Source organism: Desmodus rotundus, chromosome 2, assembly GCF_022682495.2.
Source record: "Desmodus rotundus isolate HL8 chromosome 2, HLdesRot8A.1, whole genome shotgun sequence".
Taxonomy (NCBI): domain Eukaryota; kingdom Metazoa; phylum Chordata; class Mammalia; order Chiroptera; family Phyllostomidae; genus Desmodus; species Desmodus rotundus.
The window spans coordinates 98,775,858-98,796,275 of record NC_071388.1 but is presented as its reverse complement, the minus strand read 5'-3'; the positions used below and the strand labels follow the sequence as shown (position 1 = coordinate 98,796,275).

General features: G+C 41.2%; 1 protein-coding gene across 4 annotated transcripts in view; it reads left to right on the top strand.

Moving 5' to 3' along the window:
• Positions 1-11,482: 11,482 nt before the first annotated feature.
• The window catches only part of POLQ (DNA polymerase theta), a 143,580-nt gene continuing 134,644 nt past the window's right edge, over positions 11,483-20,418 (top strand). For 2 of the 4 annotated variants that reach the window (XM_024578062.3, XM_045185962.2), the window contains exons 1-4: positions 11,483-11,803; positions 12,243-12,419; positions 14,972-15,102; positions 16,513-16,669. In XM_024578062.3, coding sequence (XP_024433830.2) covers positions 11,596-11,803; positions 12,243-12,419; positions 14,972-15,102; positions 16,513-16,669 — 673 coding nt within the window. In that variant the 5' untranslated portion in view covers positions 11,483-11,595. Of the gene's footprint in view, positions 11,804-12,242; positions 12,420-14,254; positions 14,314-14,971; positions 15,103-16,512; positions 16,670-20,418 lie in introns of those variants that run through there. The other 2 variants (XM_045185961.2, XM_053918417.1) reach the window with 2 other exon arrangements.

The following is a 20,418-nucleotide window of genomic DNA, read 5'->3' as shown; positions in this document are numbered from 1 at the left end:
AAAGGAAAATGTACAGGGAACCAATAGTGATGCAAAGGAAACTGGGACTCAAATCAACGGTGTGGACCAGAAGGAAGAAAGAAACATCCAACCAGAAAAGAATGAACAAACAAGAATTTGGAAAAATGAGGAGAGGCTTAGGAACCTCCAGGACATCTTGAAATGTTCCAACATCCGAATTATAGGGGTGCCAGAAGGAGAAGAAGAAGAACAAAAATTTGAAAACTTATTTGAACAAATAATGAAGGAGAACTTCCCTCATCTGGCAAAGGAAATAGACTTCCAGGAAGTCCAGGAAGCTCAGGAGTCCCAAAGAAGTTGGACCCAGGGAGGAACACACCAAGGCACATGACAATTACATTACCTAAGATGAAAGAGAAGGAGAGAATCTTAGAAGCAGCAAGAGAAAAGGACAGTTACCTACAAAGGAGTTCCCATAAGACTGTCAGCTGAATTCTCCAAAGAGACCTTACAGGCAAGAAGGGACTGGCAAGAAGTATTCCAAGTCATGAAAGGCAAGGGCCTACATCCAAGATGACTGTATCCAGCAAAGCTATCATTTAGAATGGAAGGGAAGATAAAGTGCTTCTCAGATAAGGTCAAGTTTAAGGAGTTCATCATCACCAAGCCATTATTATATGAAAGGTTAAAGGGACTTATCTAAGAAAAAGAAGATCAAAAATATGAACAGTAGAAATGACAGCAAACTCACAGTTATAAACAACCACACCTAAAAACAAAACAAAAGAAAACTAAGCAAACAACTAGAACAGAAACAGAACCACAGAAATGGAGAACACATGGAGGGTTATCAATAGGGGATTGGGAGGGGGAGAGAGGGGGGAAAGGTACAGAGAATAAATAGCATAAATGATAGGTGTGAAATAGACAGGGGGAGGGTAAGAATAGTGTAGGAAATGTAAAAGCCAAATAACTTATAAGTATGACCCATGGACATGAACTATAGGGGGGGAATGTGGGCGGGAGGGGGTGGGCAGGATACAGTTGAGTGAAGGGGGGGAAATGGGACAACTGTAATAGCATAATCAATAAATATATCAAAAAAAAGAACAATGTAACAATAGCCAGAGGCGAGTGGAGAGGGGACAGTGGGGAGAGGGGTTTACAGAAGCTACTATAAAGGACACAGGTACAAAATCCAGGGGGAGGGTGGAGGTTGCGGGAGGGAGGTGGGTTCGACTCGGGTGGGGTGGAGGGATGAGGAGAAAATTTAGACAACTGTAATTGAATAACAATAAAAATTAAAAAAACAAAACGCAACCCTAAGCCAATGTTTAAAGATGATTCTGTGTAACTGAATGACTCAAAAAATTTAAAGTCCAGTTTTCTAAAAATCTTTTTTTAAAAGCAGAAGATTATCTATGGGAATAGGAAAGTCCTAGACCCTATGTTGCCATCCCAGGTGCTGTAAGTATCCTTTTCCCAGAGAAGGAAGGGGAGGCAGGGGGAGGGAGGCATTAAGAGATGGGGAGAATAGAGTGAGAAAGTCTAACTTTTTTTTTTTTTGCATATAACTAACTTTTTATTGAAGAAATATACATATGGGTAAAAAGATCATTTCACTTAGCACACCATTCTGTTAACCTTCACACCTTGTATGTATCTTTCCAGATTTAGTTCTGTGCACATACATATGTACACATGGTTTTAAAAATTACACTCCTACTAGGAATACCATCTGTAATGGTGTCTTGGCATGAATTCAGACCTGTACCTTATTTAGTGTGCACACAGATCTGTATTGTTAAAACTGCATAGCCTTCCACTGGATAGATACACCAACATTTACGTAATTCCCTGTTACTGGACATATTTTTTTCACTAATATTTAAACAGTATAAACAATGGCTACAACAATGTTTTTGTACTTGTCTCTCTCTGGTATAATTATTTCCTTAGGATAAAGTCCTAAAAATAGAATTGCAAGGTCTAAGAGATTATGAGGTTGTTTTTAAGGTGTAGCTGTTTTATCTTGCTTCCAAACAGATTCCTGTGTGTAGCCAGTGCCCAAGTCTCAGCTTCCAGCACAGGTGGAGATGGCCAGGATGCCCCAGTCAGCACTCCTGTCGCCTGTCGGCCTTGACGTAGTTGAGCAGCTGAGGCATGAACTGTAATTCAAATATTCTCTTGGCACCACCGGGACAATCTGGAATATCCTTTAATTGGGCGATATTTTCACCAGAGTTCCAGATTGGGGCAATCCCTCTGCCATATCTGAGAATCTGTTCTGGTTCCAGGGCTATTTTAGTTTTAAACTTCTGGAAAATTTAGTTTTAAACTTCTGGCTGTTGTTTGTTGGCTCTCTGTATGTCTTTGGGTTTTGATTGTTGTTGGGTTTTTCTTTGATGCGTCTTTCCCTTGAGCTGGTTAATTGAGGGTCACTCCATCTACCACGCCTTGTATTCTGTTGTGCAGATGTGGGCAGGTTGTGTTGGAGTTGATTCTTCTGTGTGTACAAGGTTTTGAGGCTGCTCTCTCGCTCTTGTCCAGTTGTTTGTTCTGAGTAATTTCTCCACTATTTAGCTGTATTTCCAGATCAGTCCTGGACTGAGATTAGTGTGGCTTCCACTCCCTTCTTCACCCTCTTCTGTTATTATCTGTTGGTGGTTCCTTTGTTGGTGGGTTTCCTCTTCCAGAGGTGTACTGGTGTTCACCGCTCACACCTTGCAAGTTCTCTGGAGTAGCAAAATGAAATTTGTGTCACTGTCTTGGCTATTAGGATGACCGCTGTTTGGGTCTAACTCTGGTCTTTTCAGGGCTCCAGGTTTTATTGTCTCACTTGTGGGAAAAGGAGAAAAAAAAGAAAAAGAAAAAGGGAAGGAAGGAAAAGGGAATAGAAAGGGAAAGGAAGGAGGGAAGGAAGAAGGAATAAAAAAAGATCGGAGGGAAAGAAAAGAAGAAGGAATTTTAATAAAAAATAAATAATAGAAGGCAGGAAGAAGGAATAAAGAAGTAAAGGAAGGAAGGAGGAAGAAATAAAAAAAGAAAGAAGGACAGAAAGGAAGAAGGAATTAAAAAAAAAAGTCTTCTACTGGCTTTAAACAGGTCAGGTCAGTTCTGCTGCTCTTCCTGTCTGTGAAACAGGAGCGGGTGGGTGGAGGGATTGGTTTCACTTTTCTCCCTTCCTGAGCTACACTCTTTGCTGTTGTCCAGCCTCCAGCCCAGGGTTCCTCAGGGTCCTTCTGCTCCCCCATAGGCCTTTAATCCACCAGTTGTGCTGTCCTTGAGGTGCACCAATTAGGGGCAACTCACAGTATACCTTCTTGCTCTTTGCTGTCCTAGATGCTAGGGGCTCTTGGTGCTCCTTCAGGGTAGTTCAGCCCTCTACTGAGTCAAGTCTTTCTGGGGACTGCAGTCTCCCCTAGCCCTGCAGCTCCCCTCTGCTGGGCATTCTGCCTTCCTCCTAGAGAGCGAGTAGGCCCTTCAGGGCTCTGTGCACAGGGGCTAGGTGGGAGGTGTTCAGTCCCCAGTGCTTCAGGAGTGGTAGCTATGGGTAACCAGGCTGTTGATCGGGGTGCTTACCCATCTGGGTCTTCAGGTGTGGGCGCCTAGGGTGCTGATCTGTGTGCACACCTACCTGGGGGCTTTGGGCTTGTGGGCCCAGGCAGCCTGACTGCTGATCTGGGTGCACACCGACCTGGGCTTCAGGTGTGTGCTGGGGCTGCTTATCTGGTGTTCACAGTCCAGGGGCTGAGTGGTTGGGGGCGCAAGAGGCCACGGCTGCTGTGGAGAATTCTCTAAATAACCGCTGAGTGCCTCTATTTTCTCTTTTTCTTTTCGAGAAATTCCTCCTATTCAAGCCCCCTGGTCCAAATAAGCATCTGGCCTCTCACACAGCCCAGCCTGGCTCTCTCCCAAGAATCTTGCAGCAGACCCTGAGGCCCCGGCCAGGGGCTTCAGCAGTCCTGGTCCCTGCGCTAGCCTTTTCTCCCCATCCCTCCACCCCACCCCAGCCAAACCCCCCTCCCTCCCCCACCTCCACCCTCCCTCTTGATTTTGTCCATGTGTCCTTTATAGTAGCTCCTATAGCACTCTTCTTACAGTCTCATTTTTCAATGTCCTCTACAATTTTTGGTCTCCAATCTTCATATATACTGGAATACTTTTGGCTGTTTGCTGTGTTCCTCAGATCAGCTAGGCATTTCACTGGTGCTGAGGGGAAGTGGACTCCGCTCCCACCTATCTTGCCGCTATCTTCTGGGCCACATGCAACCTACTTTCAATACACAATCTGATTTAATAGACTATCAGATACCCAACCTGATCATTTTCGCTGTTACCAAAAAGCCACCCATATTTATTTAATGGAGGATGGCAGTAATTTTATAACTCATTTCCTTTCCTCTGCTTTTGCTCCTTTACATTCCTTTTTTTCTCCATACGAGACCCAGGGCATCTTTTAACATAAATTGATATTGGGTTGGCCAAAAAGTCCGTTTAGATTTTTCCTTAAAATAAAAGACAAACTTTTCATTTTCACCAATAACTTTATTGATTTGGATATTTTGAGTATGTCAATGATCTCCCGCTATTGGCTTCTAGTGGGTAGAGGCCAATGATGCTGCTAAACATCTTCCAATGCTTAAGACATCCCCACAGCAAAGAATTATTTGGCCAAAATGTTAGTAGTACCAAGGAACTTTGCAAACCACTTTTGACACATTTGATCAGTCACAGCACCTTCTCCCTACACTGCACAAATCTTTCATTGCATTTCAGTTGTATGTCTACCTTTCTTGAAATACTAAAGCATAATACACCAAAAATGTTGCATATTTTCTTCTATCTTCAATATGTCTGCACAAAAATTCACCAATTTTGATATTTTTTTAAAAATGCACTCTGATAGGACAGCTATCACAATACAATCTAACAAAATTGTTTCGAATGAAGTTAAAGACAACTAAGAACAAGTAGAGCCATTGTACGGAAAAAACTAAACGAACTTTTTGGCCAACCCAATACAAGTTTTTTTTTTCTTGCTTTCCAGTGCTTTTCCAATCTCTAAAGAATAAAAGCCAAATTCCATGGCTTGTAATGCAGATGATGAGATACTCATGACTTGCTGAACTGACAGAAACACTCTTGCTTTGCCCGTGTAGGTGAGGTGATATAGGAGAAGAGGATCTGTATGTCCTTGTCCTTCAGGTTGTCGCTGACATACCCAGGATGTGCATGCCATCAAAACAGGCCATGAAGATGTGATCTTTGTAAATTGGTCCCACTTTAGGAAGGAAAAAGATAGAATTTTTAGATGTATTTATATACCAATTCATACTCAGAAGATTGTCTAATATGTAATAAAAATCACACTTAAGAACACCTATGAGTCACCTTAATGGCCATTTTATTAACATAAAAAGTACAGTTAAGTGTAAGTTTTCCTTTACCATAATAGTTTTTTCCATGGAGGATCTGAGTCTATTCAAAGTAAAATTTTGCATTCTAGTATACATAAGAGTATGCTGTCTTAATAGTGGTTAAATGTAAACAGAAAGGGAAGGAGAGGAAAGTGAATAAATGCAAATGAAGGGAGAATTAGGGAAAGAGGTGATGGCAAAATGCAAAAAGGAGACAGGAACAAAAATTCATCCCCGACCAGGCCTTTTACCCTGTCTCTTCACCCTAACAACTGGCTATAACAAATCCCTTTCTATTTTTCATTTGTTGCTGCTGATTTGGGGAAGATTTTGTCTAGATAAAAAAGGGGTAGGGTTGAGGATGTCAAAGAAAAAAATAGTAACATCTAGAGAAATTCTCTGAATCAGTAAGGGCTGATCTAAAATCTTTACCTCAGACCTAAATGGAAGACCGGGAGCGATTGCTTTGATGTGATCTGACGCAAACCAAGCAGGAGGGTGTTCCATGCACCAGGGCCCCTTTTGATAACTTTTCCCTAGGCAGAGTACGCACCCTTTCTCTATCTAATCAAAGGCTATTTCTACTCTAAAAACTGCATCTTTAGGATTCCTAGGCTTACTGCTCTTTCCTCTTCCCCATTTCATCTGCCTGGTGTTTACTACACAGGCAATCAGCAGTATTCCCATGTGAAAAGTGGGAAAACAGCCTTTATATAAATTTGGAAGTTACAAGTGTGTGTGTGTTCATGCATTTTAATTAGTTTAGTCTCTCTCAGACATTCATTGTTTAGGTTTCCACCTTTAAATTAGCTTTCTGATGCTTTAACTGAGACCTTTGAAGTTAGTTCAATTTTGCTTCCATCCCCACCCATAAGTCAGCTATTTCAACTAGTTCTTCGGGTCACTGTGGAGAAATAGGTCCTTTACAGAGTTCCTTGTTAATTTAAGCCTCTTCTTTTAAAGTTTTGTCAGTGAAGCCACCTGAATTCAAGTCTGCCTTATTCTTTTCAGGGGTGTCAAACTCATTTTCACTGGGGGCCACATCAGCCACACAGTTGCCTTCAAAGGACTGCATGTAATTTTAGGACTATATAGATGTAACTACTCCTTAATTAGGGGCAAGGAGCTCTGCACTGCTGCCGGGTAGAAACAAGGTGCTTGGCGGGATAAAACAAGGTGGAGGGCTGGATTCAGATTCGGATTGGGACCATGGGTCTTGTGTTTGCCACCTGTGCTTTAGATGCACCTGTGGCTCAATTCCAGCATCACATTAGGAACACCTGGGGAGCTTTTATGCGCCTAGAATGTATCCTAGAGCAATTATGTCAGAATCTCCAGAAGTAGGATAACAATTTTAAAGCTCCCAGGGGATTCTAATGTGTAGCCATTGGTCTTGTTTCTGTTGAGAACCACTGAACTTCAAACACAAAATTCTCTTAATTAGCATCTCCTTTAATCTGAGAATTTTGGCCCCAATCAGCATTACTCCAATCCCATATTTCTGATCTTGTATATTTTCTAGCTCTTTCTTCTTTTGCAAATCCCTTCCACTCAAGTGAAAATCCACTTGATTTCACTCAAGAATTTATTCAGTCTGGGTAGATGTTTCTGTTTTCATCTATTCACACATGTAGTTTGTGTAAATTTTATCTTCCATATAACCCTTGCAATTTCAATGGAAAAAATCACACTTCATTATCTATGCAAACTTACCTAAATAATCAGATGATATCTTTGAATGTACATCAACTGTAATTTGAGTTTCCTTTGCTCCTATTTTCAGCAATATTAGGTTGAGCAAGAAACCACTTCTAGCACTGTACACTTTTCCTTAATATTCAGAATGTTATATAAAAATATATTTAAGAAATTCAGTTGCCCTCAAAGGGCCAAATGTAATTACAACTCCTTAACAGTTAAGGAGTAGTTACATTTATACAGTCCAAAAATTACATTTGGCCCTTTGAAGGCAACTGTAACACTGATATGGCCCCTGGTGAAAATGAGTTTGACACCTCTCCATTAGAACCAAAGTTTTCCATAGGGATGTCTGCTGACCCCTGGTGGTCTAGAGTGTGGATTTTAATGAATTATGTATTCTGGGAGATAGCAGTCTGGGTTTCCTAACAGGATGAGAAGTAAGATCTAAAATCCCCCAAACCCAAGAAGGGCAACACCCTCAGAAAATAAAACAGAGAAATACTGTTCTGCAGATTGAGATGATGAGGCTGGAAGCCTGGTCAAAGCTGGCTCTGTGTGTCTAACATTATTCTATACTTATGTATCTTAAAAAAAATAAAAAAAGTTTTACCCAGAGATTAAGTTTAAAGCGGTTCAGAATTGGGATAGAGAACCAAGATGGCGGCGTAGGTAGACACACTGCGCCTCCTTGCACAACCAGAACTGACAGAAAATCGAACGGCAAGGAAGTGCGACACCAAGTAGATAAAAAAGAAACAAAGATCCAGACCGGTAGGAGGGGCTGAGACGGGCAGCCTGGGCGGAGAGGACTCGGGTTGCCGTGGTGGGACCGAGGCTGGCGGAGTGTGGGACGAACAGGGCAGGCAGTCCAACCACTAGCAGACCCTGCAGCCCCACATTCGAGCACAGAGAAACTGGACAAACGGGGGGGATCGAAGCAGACCGCGCAACCCAGGGCTCCAGCTCGGGGAAATAAAGCCTCAAACCTCTGATTGAAAACACCCGTGGGGGTTGGGGCGGCAGCAGGAGAGACTCCCAGCCTCACAGGAGAGGTCGTTGGGGAGACCTACAGGGGCCTAGAGTGTGCACAAGCCCACCCACTCGGGAACCAGCACCAGAGGGGCCAAATTTGATTGTGGGTAGCGGAGGCAGTGACTGAAATACGGTGGAGAGTGGAGCGGGCCCTACTCCGTCTTGGCCCCTCTCCCACGTACAGCGTCACAGAGCAGCGACCAGTGTTACTCCACCCCGGGAACACCTAAGGCTCCGCCCCTTTAAGTAACAGACGCACCAAGACAAAAAAAAAAAAAAAGGCCCAAATGACAGAACACTTCAAAGCTCCAGAAAAAATACAACTAAGTGACGAAGAGATAGCCAACCTACCAGATGCACAGTTCAAAACACTGGTTATTAAGACACTCACAGAATTGGTTGAAATTGTTCGAAAACTAGATGAAAAAAATGAAGCCTATGCTAAGAGAAACAAAGGAAAATGTACAGGGAACCAATAGTGGTGCGAAGGAAACTGGGACTCAAATCAATGGTGTGGACCAGAAGGAAGAAAGAAACATCCAACCAGAAAAGAATGAAGAAACAAGAATTTGGAAAAATGCGGAGAGGCTTAGGAACCTCCAGGACATCTTGAAACGTTCCAACATCTGAATTATAGGAGTGCCAGAAGGAGAAGAGGAAGAACAAAAAATTGAAAACTTATTTGAACAAATAATGAAGGAGAACTTCCCTCATCTGGCAAAGGAAATAGACTTCCAGGAAGTCCAGGGAGCTCAGAGAGTCCCAAAGAAGCTGGATCCAAGGAGGAACACACCAAGGCACATCATAATTACATTAGCCAAGATGAAAGAGAAGGAGAGAATCTTAGAAGCAGCAAGAGAAAAGGACACAGTTACCTACAAAGGAGTTCCCATAAGACTGTCAGCTGAATTCTCCAAAGAGGCCTTACAGGCAAGAAGGGACTGGCAAGAAGTATTCCAAGTCACGAAAGGCAAGGACCTACATCCAAGATTACTGTATCCAGCAAAGCTATCATTTAGAATGGAAGGGCAGATAAAGTGTTTCCTACATAAGGTCAAGTTTAAGCAGTTCATCATCACCAAGGCCTTATTCTATGAAATGTTAAAGGGACTATGTAAGAAAAAGAAGATCAAAAATAGGAACAGTAAAAATGACAGCAAACTCACAGTTATTAACGACCACACCTAAAACAAAAATAAGAGCAAACTAGGCAAACAACTAGAACAGGAACAGAACCACAGAAATGGAGATCACATGGAGGGTTGTCAATAGGGGAGTGGGAGGGGGAGAGGGGGGGAAAGGTACAGAGAATAAGTAGCATAGATGATAGGTGGAAAATAGACAGGGGGAGAGTAAGAATAGTGTAGGAAATGTAGAAGCCAAAGAACTTATAAATATGACCCATGGACATGAACTATAGGGGGGGAATGTGGGAGGGAGGGGGTGGGCAGGATGGAGTGGAGTGAAGGGGGGGAAATGGGACAACTGTAATAGCATAATCAATAAATATATTTAAAAAAAAGCGGTTCAGAATTGGTACATCTCCGAGGTCACACTGGCAGAAAATATGTGCACATATATTCAGACCCAAAGACAGATGGGAAATTCTTCTGTATTAGTATTAATTATTACAGTAACTGTTAACATAAAAATGCTTTAATATTTTTGAGAAGTAGCCTTCTCTATCTTCTAAGAGTTTATAAATTAGAAACAGGTGTTTAAAGTTTGAAATAAATTGTAAATTATAAAATATTCTTTAGGCTTTTTATAGGATGACATAAACCATTATTTGTAATTCTTCCCTAATTATTTTCCTTACTTGATTATAGTGGACAAAATAAAAACAGGATAATGTGAAGGATTTCTTTGGTTTATTCTTTTCCCATCAAAATGTTGGATTCATATTGGGAGCAATACTAGAACATTTAAGTATTTTCTTTGAATAGTACTTATTATGCGAAGGGCACAGTTCTAAGCACTTTACACATATTGACTTTTTTAGTGCTTACAATAACCAAATAGGTTGTTACTATTTTGATCCTCCTCATATAGGTGAAGAAAAGGAAGCACAAAGGAGTAAAGCAAGTTGCCCAAATCACACACTTATTAAGTCTTTAAACCTGGACTGATTGGCTACAGAGTTGCATTGACCCCGTGCTAAGATGCTTTTAAGAAAGTTTTTCACTGATTACAATCTAAATTAGGATCCCTTTTATTTCTTTGATAGCAATCTGTTCATTTCTGCTTGAGCATTAGTATAATTTAAAAGAACTAACTAGTTAATTAACTAGTTTAATGCTTGTCTCCTTCTCTAGGTTGTTTCTCTTTGGGAGCAGGAGCCATTTCATGCCATTTGCCTGCTAGATGCCCAGTGTCCAGCACACAGTAGAAGGGCATGAGTTCAGTGAGCCAACGCATGCGCAGTAACTAGGGAAAAAAAATGCTTCCTTTATAGAGTAATATCCCCATCTTGTGGAAATTTAGAGTATTGTTGTTCAAAAAAAAATTTTTTTAAAGTAGGTTTTCACAAGATTATTGACACTCAAGTGTTATTTCCCAGACTTGTATTAGAGTCTTTTTTATTAGACTGATCCTTTTGAGATGTTTAGTGCCCTAGAATAGCATAGCCTCTTCAAGGTAGGCCTTTCACCTACTAGATTTGCTTGGTGAAAGGGATTGTGCAACTAGGTAATTAACCAGCAGCAGCTTATGTCCAGAGCTCATTTGATTCTACTTGGCCAATATGTGGCACACAGGTCCACTAATAAGCTCTTGGCTCACAATGATCACTCAGGTACATCCAGGGTTCCTTCCTTGAAACGTTCATGCAACTCTCTAGGAGGTCTGTCTGCCCGCAGTCCCCAACTAGGCATCACTCAGTACCCACAGTGTGTGATGGCTAACGTGGACATCGTGTAAAGAAACGTAGCCTCTGCCCTTCCATCACATGCTAGGAGTGAGGAGCAGATTGTATTCCATTAGAAATCTTAGGTTCCTCTCATGTGTTTTGCACACATAATGTGTAATGATTTTTTGAATATACCCATGTGTTGAGAAGACTAACTTCCCTGATCTACCTATTCTGGGTAGCTCATTTATGAAGTTAGCGAATCTTGCTGTTCAAACAAGAAGTGGACAAAAAGAAAATGGTTAGGCTGGTCTGATTATAAATGCAGATTATACACGTAAAGTGTTTTTCCCTGCCTCTTTAACCCTAGGACCAACTCTGCTTGTCTCACACTCATCAACCACGGAGGCGGGAGGTCTAAGACACCAGCGAGAGCCGCTCCTTCCCCACGATTCTATGGTTCTCAGGTTACTGTCATTACCGAGAACTCTATGGTTCCGGTTGGGCGGGGAGGCCCGAGTTTGAAGGCCTTGGCGGGAAGATGACGGCCACACCTGCCACAGCGCCGGTTTTCTCCAAAACGGGAGGACGCAGGAACCGTGGCTGTCGCTGAACAGCAGAGAAGAGTTCACGATGAATCTTTCGCGCTGGAGAGGGAAACGGCGGCGTTCAACATCAGGCTCGGATTCCTTCTTGGGAAGCAGCGGTGACCGCAGTGACAGCAGCGACTGCAGTGACAGCAGTGACAGCCGCCTGCTCCCCTCGGAGCCGGTGCTGAGCCCGCCCCCCGGCCTAGGACGCAGCTTGAGGGACGGGAGCCGCCCGTCGGCCTCAGCAGCAGGTATTCCCAGGCACTTTGGGGACAGCCAGCGAGGTGGGCAGATAGGAAGGTGTCCTCGTCGCGAGGAGCTTGCTTGTTTGCACGACCTGTGCCCTCGGTTTATAGTCCCTTTCTCAGCTCGTGACTCGGGCCTGGTGCGGCAGGTCACTTTCTGTTCAGACACGAAATTGCTTCCAGCTTATGTTTAGCTACCGCCTGGGAGTAGCCTACAAGTGGTTTCTGGGTCTTTACAGAAACAGCTTCCTAGTTGGCCAAATCGCATCACATCGTAGCGCCCAGTACTTCTTACAGATCCTTATCTTGGACGTGCTTTATGTCAGGTGTGCTTTATGTAGCCTCATTCCAACACAGAGGAATTCCAAAATACAGTGGAGACCTACCTACTGAAGTCATCTTTAAATTAAATTCAACTATTAATTTTTTTATTTTTTCCTGAAAGGGGAATGCAAGCAAAATCCCGACGATCAAATAGACAAGCTGCTATTGGCAAATTGGGGACTTCCTACAGCGGTTCTGGAGACATATCACAGTTTTGGTGTAAAAAAGATGTTTAAATGGCAGGCAGAATGTCTTTTGCTTGGACAAGTCCTGGAAGGAAAGAATTTAGTCTATTCAGGTATTCAAATTTGTGCAAATTAATTTCTCTATTTTAAAGATATGGACACAAGGACGAAATCAAGGGGGAGAGTAGAGGTGGGGGAGGGAGGTGGGATTGGCTGGGATGGGTGGAGGGATGGGAAGAAAATGCAGACAATTGTAACTGAATAACAGTAAAAAGAAAAAAAAGATATTATGAATGTAAAGAATACTCTATTGAAGTAATGATTTTTAAAGGTAGTTGAGACAGTGCTTGAGAACTAGAGAAAGTCTTAAAAATATATATGAAAAGTGGAGTCTCATTATAAGCATATTTAAATTATGCACAATCCATTATATGGCTGGGTGGGGGGAAGGGAAGAAAAACACACACCTTAAAGAGAGCTATTCCGTTTACCATTCCCCTCAACAAACATCTGTCCCAGAGTGAGTGTGCAATGGGAGACATAAATCTGCTTTTCCTCCCATCTATTTCAGTTGCTCTTCAGTGTGTGAGCATTATAAATTATATCTTTATAAACTGACCTGCTTGTGCAGGATTGAATACACAAAACCGTATGTAATATACTTTATAGGAAATTTATATGGGCTTTCAAGGGCAACTCTGACATGCATACTTTTAAACCTTTTTATTCTACTGATGTTAGAAGCTAATTAATTGGTAAGATGCCCTTCCTTTGTGTCAGTTTTCTCTGAAATTGTGAATCATCCAAATTTTTTGTTATGGCTGCAAAAAATAGACATTTATCAGTAGGTATAAGCTCAGACTGTGGAGTCAGACTGGTTGGGTTTGCAAACTGTCTGTACTTTGTATTGGCTGTGTAACCTTGCATATCACTAGAGAGAGAGCATGAGTGAGCATTTAGAACAGTTTTGGGCATATAGGAAGGAGACTTGATGTGGGGTGGTGAACATCTACATGTTGTTATACAAATAATGTACCATAGGGGGGATGGTGGGGGTGGGGGAGGGAGGTGGGTTCAGCCGGGGTGGGGGGAGGGAAGGGGAGAAAAGGCATACAACTGTTATTAAATAACAATAAAAAATAAATTAAAAAAAATGTACCATAGAACTGTACACTGAAACATAATTTTATTCACCAATGTCATCCCAATAAATTCAATAAAAAAGAAAAGAAGAAGAAGAAAGTATACGTAAAATGCTAACTTATGGTAATTAGTGGTAGTGGTAGAATGGTCTGACCATTTCAAACACTTAAACCAAAATCTGGGTGTCATTTATAACTCTAGTCACCAATTATTGTCGATTAATCACCAAGTCCAGGGTCTGTAACTTCCAATATCTTGATTCTGGTTACTTCTTTCTGTTTCTAGGTCCATTACCTAGTTTATTATCATCTGTTATCTCTTTTCTAGATTATGCTCACTATTATTTTTCTTCTTGATTATGCAATAGCCTTATAACTAGTTTATTTTTTTCTCTCTGCTCCTGTTCTGCTCCAGCAGTCAAAGTGATCTTTATAAAGTACAAATATGACCTTGTCACTCCTTTTCATAAAACTTACTTGTTGCTCTGAATTGCTTTCAGTATAAACTAAATTCCTTAGATGATGGGTTTATAAAACTTCTTCATGTGGCACATTCATATCTGTTTTTTCACTCCCATACTTGTTTTATAACGTAGGCTACTAAATAACTTAACTGCCATCTGAACACACCAGGCTTTCTTCCAGGTGTTTGAACACACTGTTTCTTTTGCTTGGCATTGCTTGCCTGTTCCCTTCTTTCTTCTCATTACTTCGGTTTCATTTCCATAAACTTCCTTATGGCTCCTCTCCCTCAACTTACATCATAGCTCCTATTACAATATAATAAAGTTGTTCATCTGCTTCCTCAAAGAAGGGCTTTTAGTCATTTAGTTCTTAAAGGAAAGGATCTTCAAGCACAAGCTAGGTAATCAATGATATTTGTCATTTACTATTCATATAAAGATTTGTTTAATAATTCCCCATTTTCAGTGTGACTCTTCAGAGGGCTAGCTTTTTTTTCTTTTATTGATTTAATCTGTATTGTATTTTTTCCATCAGCATTTAGTCCCCTTATACTCCACTTATCCCATGTTGTCCATGTCCATGAGTCCTTTTTCCTGTTTTCCACCCCCCCCCCCCCAACGTATCCTTCACCCCCTAGTAGCTGCCATCCTGCTAGAGAGCTAGTTTAAAGTTGGGGCATTTGGCCCTGGCCAGGTAGCTGCGTTGGTTAAAGCATTGCCTGATATGCCAAGGCTGGACGTTCCATCCCCCATCAGGGCACATACAAGAATCAACCAATGAAAGCATAAATAAGTGGACCAACAAATCAAGGTTTCTCTCTCTCTTTTCCTTTCTCTCTCTCTAAAATCATGAAAAAATAAAAAAAAATTAAAAAAGGAAAGAAATAAAAAGAAAAGAAATAAAGTCGGGCATTTAAGGGTATAAAGGTTTCAAATGCTTTTGGACCTTAATGATATGATAGTTTTAGATTTTGTAGTTACTTGGTGTGGTTTAAAACATTTATTAATGCAGTATATCAAATATTATTTCTTTTTGTGAACCTTGTGAACCTGTTTCAGCTCCTACAAGTGCTGGAAAGACTCTTGTTGCTGAATTACTTATTTTGAAGCGGGTTTTGGAAATGCGGAAGAAAGCTTTGTTCATTCTGCCCTTTGTCTCTGTGGCTAAAGAGAAGAAATACTATCTCCAGGTAATGTTCTTAAACTAATTTTGGAATTGTGATAAAGCCTGTTACTAGCAGCCGTAGCTTTACTCATTTGAAACAGAATTATAAAAGCAGGTCAAATCTGCATCCCAATGTAGCTTTAAGTGTTGACCATTTATGAAGGGAAACTTTTGTATTATTGCATGAAGGAGAAAGGGCCATCAAATCAGAGAAGTAATTGGTGAACAGTGTATTAAAATTGATAAACTTTTCCTCAGGAAGTAAGTAGAATACTACTACTATATAAATATGCAAGTTAACAATCAATATTTTAACTGAAAAGTAGGACTAGACTGCACATGGAAAGAAAAGAGTGTTTCAGGAAGCATATCCTGTCTTAACTGAGGGCTGTTTGGGAACATGTCGGGATGAAGAACAAGAGCCATTAGTGGGTATGCAGAGCTCCAGGCCTGCGGTCAGTTCCTCTGTTCTGCAAAAATGAAAAACATTTTTCATTTGTATGATGCTCATTGGTTTTTAAGGCATTACAAATATGGTGTTTCATTTAATAGAATAAGTGTATTGTTGTGATTTCTGCAGTGAAAAAATGTGCTGTTGGATGGCAAGATTATTGTACTGGTAGTCCAAAAAAATCTGGGTTCTAGTCCTAGCTTTGCTACCGACTTTGTCTTCAGGCCAGGCACATAATCTGCTGGGCCTCAGTTTTTTTCATTGGTCAAATAAGGATGTTAACCCTAGTACTGTGGGTTAAGTCAACAAACACTCAGAAGTATTTTACTGAATGAGAAGTTCTGAAGTTCTATGGTTCTGTAAATCTTTTAAACAGTTATTTCAGAGGCCAAACCTGGAGGCCATGGTAATATCCTCTAAATTTAGACCAAAGTAACAAAACGATGAAAGGATCCTTTTTATTGAGAAGGTATGTTAGTTAAAAGTTAAACTAAAAAAAAAAAATTGACATCGAAGTCTCACTGCATTTGAATTTTGAAGACTTTTCTATTATGTAAAACTTAGTGGGGTAATGAGAATAATTTCCTCATGAAGTAAAAATTTGTTTTTTAAAGTGTTACATTAGCATTAAAGAAAGGTAGTGTCTTGTTTTTTTGTTAGATTAAAAGTATTAGTACTTGTGGTAGTTTTTCTCCAATTTCAATTTCTATAAACAGTTCTTAGAACTATGATTAGAAAGTGCTGTCATTAAATGGCATAGTTAATTTTATTTGACTCTGTACTGAGTTTTTTCAATTTTAAACTTTATTTTTTTTTTAGTATATGATTCTAGAAAGAACCAGTGTGTCCTGTCCAGGAACGACTAACAGTGATCTGATAATTATTTATGTTAGAAACTTATGTCTATGTTCTGGGATAAGACCAATTTACAATTCATGAATATCAAATGTTTTCACCAGTATTGTTCCTTCTTACTCAATTCAGAGTCTGTTCCAGGAAGTAGGAATAAAAGTGGATGGTTATATGGGCAGTACCTCTCCAAAACGGCATTTCAATTCCTTGGATATTGCTGTCTGCACAATTGAGAGAGCCAATGGTCTGATCAATCGTCTCATAGAAGAAAATAAGATGGATCTATTAGGTGAGAAAATATTTCCTATTGCCATTTTTTTGATGGAATGGAGTGGAGCTGTTGTGATTTCTGTATGTCCCATGTTTTCTTCTGTAGTTTGTCATCTATTTCTGGAGTGAGTATTGACATCTTGTACTGTTAGGAAGTCTGTGTCTGTGGGGAAAACTTTTGTGTCCTCCTGTTGTTATTGGTTCTGCTTCCTTGTATTTTTGCCCTTTACAAAACATAGAGGATATCCTTGGGCCCTCAAGTCATTTCTCATTGCTTCTTTCCTGTCTAAACTTTACCTGGAATAGAAGGAAGCAAGCTGGGGCTGGATCTGCCATCTCTGCAATTAGTGTGCATGTGTTTTGTTATATTCTGGTGCCATGGTATTTAGAATAGGCCTGTGCCCAGGGACTACCTTTTAGCAGGGAAATGGTGGGGAGCTACAGAAATTGACACTTTATTTGAACTTGGGACTCTAGGAAGATTTTCTACCTTAATGCTTTTTCCCCCCACTTAGGAAAGGCCCCTATATTGTGGTACCAATAAGAAGAAAATGGTTGTAGCAGCAATAGTACAGCAAGGATATCAGTTACCTACTAATTGAGATCCTGGTGAACTTAAATGATAAAGTTGCGGTAGGGTAGCAGTGGGGAAATCAGAAATCAGAGGCATGTGCTCTGCTCTATAAATCTTGGAGAGAGAAATCACATTTACCAATTTGTGTCAGAATTGTCATTTCTTGTCACCCCATTGGACTTTAAATATCTTGAGGATTGCAATAGAATCTTATTAAGTGTTATATCCAATATACCTAGGACAGTGCCTGGCATACTAGATAGAATAAATATTTTTGGATGAATGAGTGAATAAGTACTAAAGTAACTCATCAAACAGTATAATTTGGAGATAGCTCACTGATGAGGAAAAAGAGTGCCATGTGTCAGGAATTAGTCTAAAAGATCTTGATTTAAAAAAAATATAATTTATTGTTTATGCTATTACAGTAGTCCCAATTTTTCCCCTTTTGCCCCCTTCTACCCAGCATCCCTCTCTCCCTCATGCAATCCCCATGCCATTGTTCATGTCCATGGGCCATGCATATAAGTTCTTTGGCTTCTCCATTTCCTATACTGTAATTTACATCCCCATGGCTATTCTGTAACTATCTATTTGTACTTCTTCATCCCCTCACCTCTTTACCCATTTCCCTAAACCCCTCTCCCATCTGGCGACCATCAATATGGTCTCTGTATCCATGATTCTGTCTCTGTTGTTCCTGTTTGCATAGTTTGTTTTTTAGATTCAATTGCTGATATTTATTTATTGCCATTTTTTGTTCATAGTTTTGATCTGGTTTTTTTCTTAAATAAGTCCCTTTAACATTTCATATAATAATGGTTTGGTGATGATGAAGTCTTTTAGTTCCTTCTTGTCTGGGAAGCTCTTAAACTGCCCTTCAATTCTAAATGATATCTTTGCTGGGTAGAGCAGCCTTGGCAGTAGGTCCCTGCTTTTTATGACTTTGAATATTTCTTGCCAATCCCTCCTAGCCTGCAACATTTCTTTTGAGAAATCAGCTGACAGTCTTATGGGAACTCCCCTATATGTACCTAACTGCTTTTCTCTTTCTGCTTTTAAGATTCTCTCTTTATCTTTAACCTTCGGCATTATAGTTATGATGTTTCTTGGAGTGGGCCTCTTTGCATCCATCTTGTTTGGGGCCCTCTGTGCTTCCTGGACTTGCCTGTCTATTTCCTTTGCCAAATTAGGGAACTTTTCTTTCATTATTTTTTCTAATAGATTTCCAATTTCTTGCTCATTCTCTTCTCCTTCTGGCACTCCTATGATGTGAATGTTGGAATGCTTGAAGTTGTCCCAGAGGCTGCTTACACTATCCTCTTTTTTTTTCTTTTGATTCTTTTTTCTTCTTGTTCTGAATGGTTGTTTTTTCTTCCTTATGTTCCAAATTATTAATTTAATTATCAGCTTTATTCACTCTACTGTTGTTTCCTATAAAGGAATCTTTATTTCAATTAGTGTATCCTTTGTTTCTGACTGCATCTTTTTATGCTGCTGAGGTCCTCACTAAGTTCCTTGAGCATCCTTATAACCAGTGTTTTGAACTCTTCATCTGATAAATTGCTTACTTCCATTTCATTTAGCTTTTGTTATGGAATTTATCTGTTCTTTCATTTGAGCCATGTTTTTTTGTCTCCTCTTTTGTTTTTTTGCTTCTCCTCCATGTTTTTTGCTTCCTTATTGGAAGCCTCCCTGTGTTTGTTTTATGTATTAGGTAGAGCTGCTATAATTCGTTGTCTTGGTAGCGTGGCCTCATGTAGTAGGTGTCCTCTAGGGTCCAGTGGCACAACCTCTCCTATCACCCAAGCTGGGTACTCCAGGTGTGCCCTTTGTGTGGGCTGAGTACACCCTCCTCTTGTAGTTGAGCCTGGTTGCTGTTGGCAGATCAATGGAAGGGATTTACCCAGGCCAGTCAGCTGCAAGGAGTATCTGTTACCACTGACCACCAAACTCTACCCTCCGTGGGGAATCAGCTGTGCAGGGACAGGGTGTGGATTCTCCAACGTGGTCTGTAGCTGTCCACTGGGTGGGCTGGCCCTGGGGTTTCCCAGGTGGTGCAGGCCAAGGTCAGCCCCTACCTGTGTTTTGCCCCAGGGTGACCCTGCCTGAGCTATAAAGTAATCTGAGATGGCTGCTACTTGTGCTGAGCTTGGCAATTCCTGGGCAAAGCCAAGCTGTGAATCTAGGCTGGCTGCTGCTAGTTTTGGGCCTGGAGCCACTTAGCGAGAGGTACTGGGGCTATGGGCTCACTGAAGGCCAGCTGTTGCTTGTTTGAAAGGATTTAAGAATTTGCAAAGCATGAGCCAAGAGCAGCAATTCATATATATGGAAGAGCCACTGTTAACAGCTGTAAGTTGTATGGGATGGAGCCTCCAGGGCAGGGCGGATCTCCAGGGCAGAGCAAACAGTGTTAGCCAGGTTGATGGAATCTCAGATATGGCACCCACCTACTGGTTCTGTGGCTCTGTTGGGGGAGGATTCAGAAAAGAGACAATGGCCTCTGCTCACCTTGATGCCAGACACTTCAGTTTCTCCCAGTATGCCACTGGTGCCCCAGTGCTGGAGCTCAGAGGGAGTGAGTCTGAGTAAGTCTGTGTGTGGGTTCTTTAAGAGGAACTGCTTGGGACTCCAGAAGTTTCTCCCTCTGACTCAATACCTACTGTTTTTTTGCCGTCAGAAATTATGGGGGCTTATCTTTCTGGCACTGGGACCCTGGGCTGGGGTGCGTGGTGTGTGATGGGACTCCTCACTCCTGAGATATCCCTCCCGAATTTTGATCCAGCACAGGTGGATGTGGAACCAGCCCTTTCCGTGTCTCTGCCCCTCCTGCCAGTCTGGATGGATGTGGTTTCTTTAATTCCATAGTTGTCAAGACTTCCATTCAATTTGATTTCTGACAGTTTTGAGTGTAACATGCATATTCTGTATTTTAGTTGTAATTTTGATGTGGTTGTTCGAAGAGGTGAGCCATGTTTCCCTAGGCCACCATCTTGACCAAAGTCCTCTAAAGGGCTGACGCAGATCCTGGCCCACAGGATCCTGTGTTGTGGCAGCAATAGACAAATACACAGGGACTACTGAGTCCTGTGGAGGAAAAGGGATGACGCGGTCACTCTCTCAAGAGGAGAGCACCCCGACCCTTGCCTTGACAGGCTTTTATTATTTTTCTAGGCCCCTTACATCAAAGATGG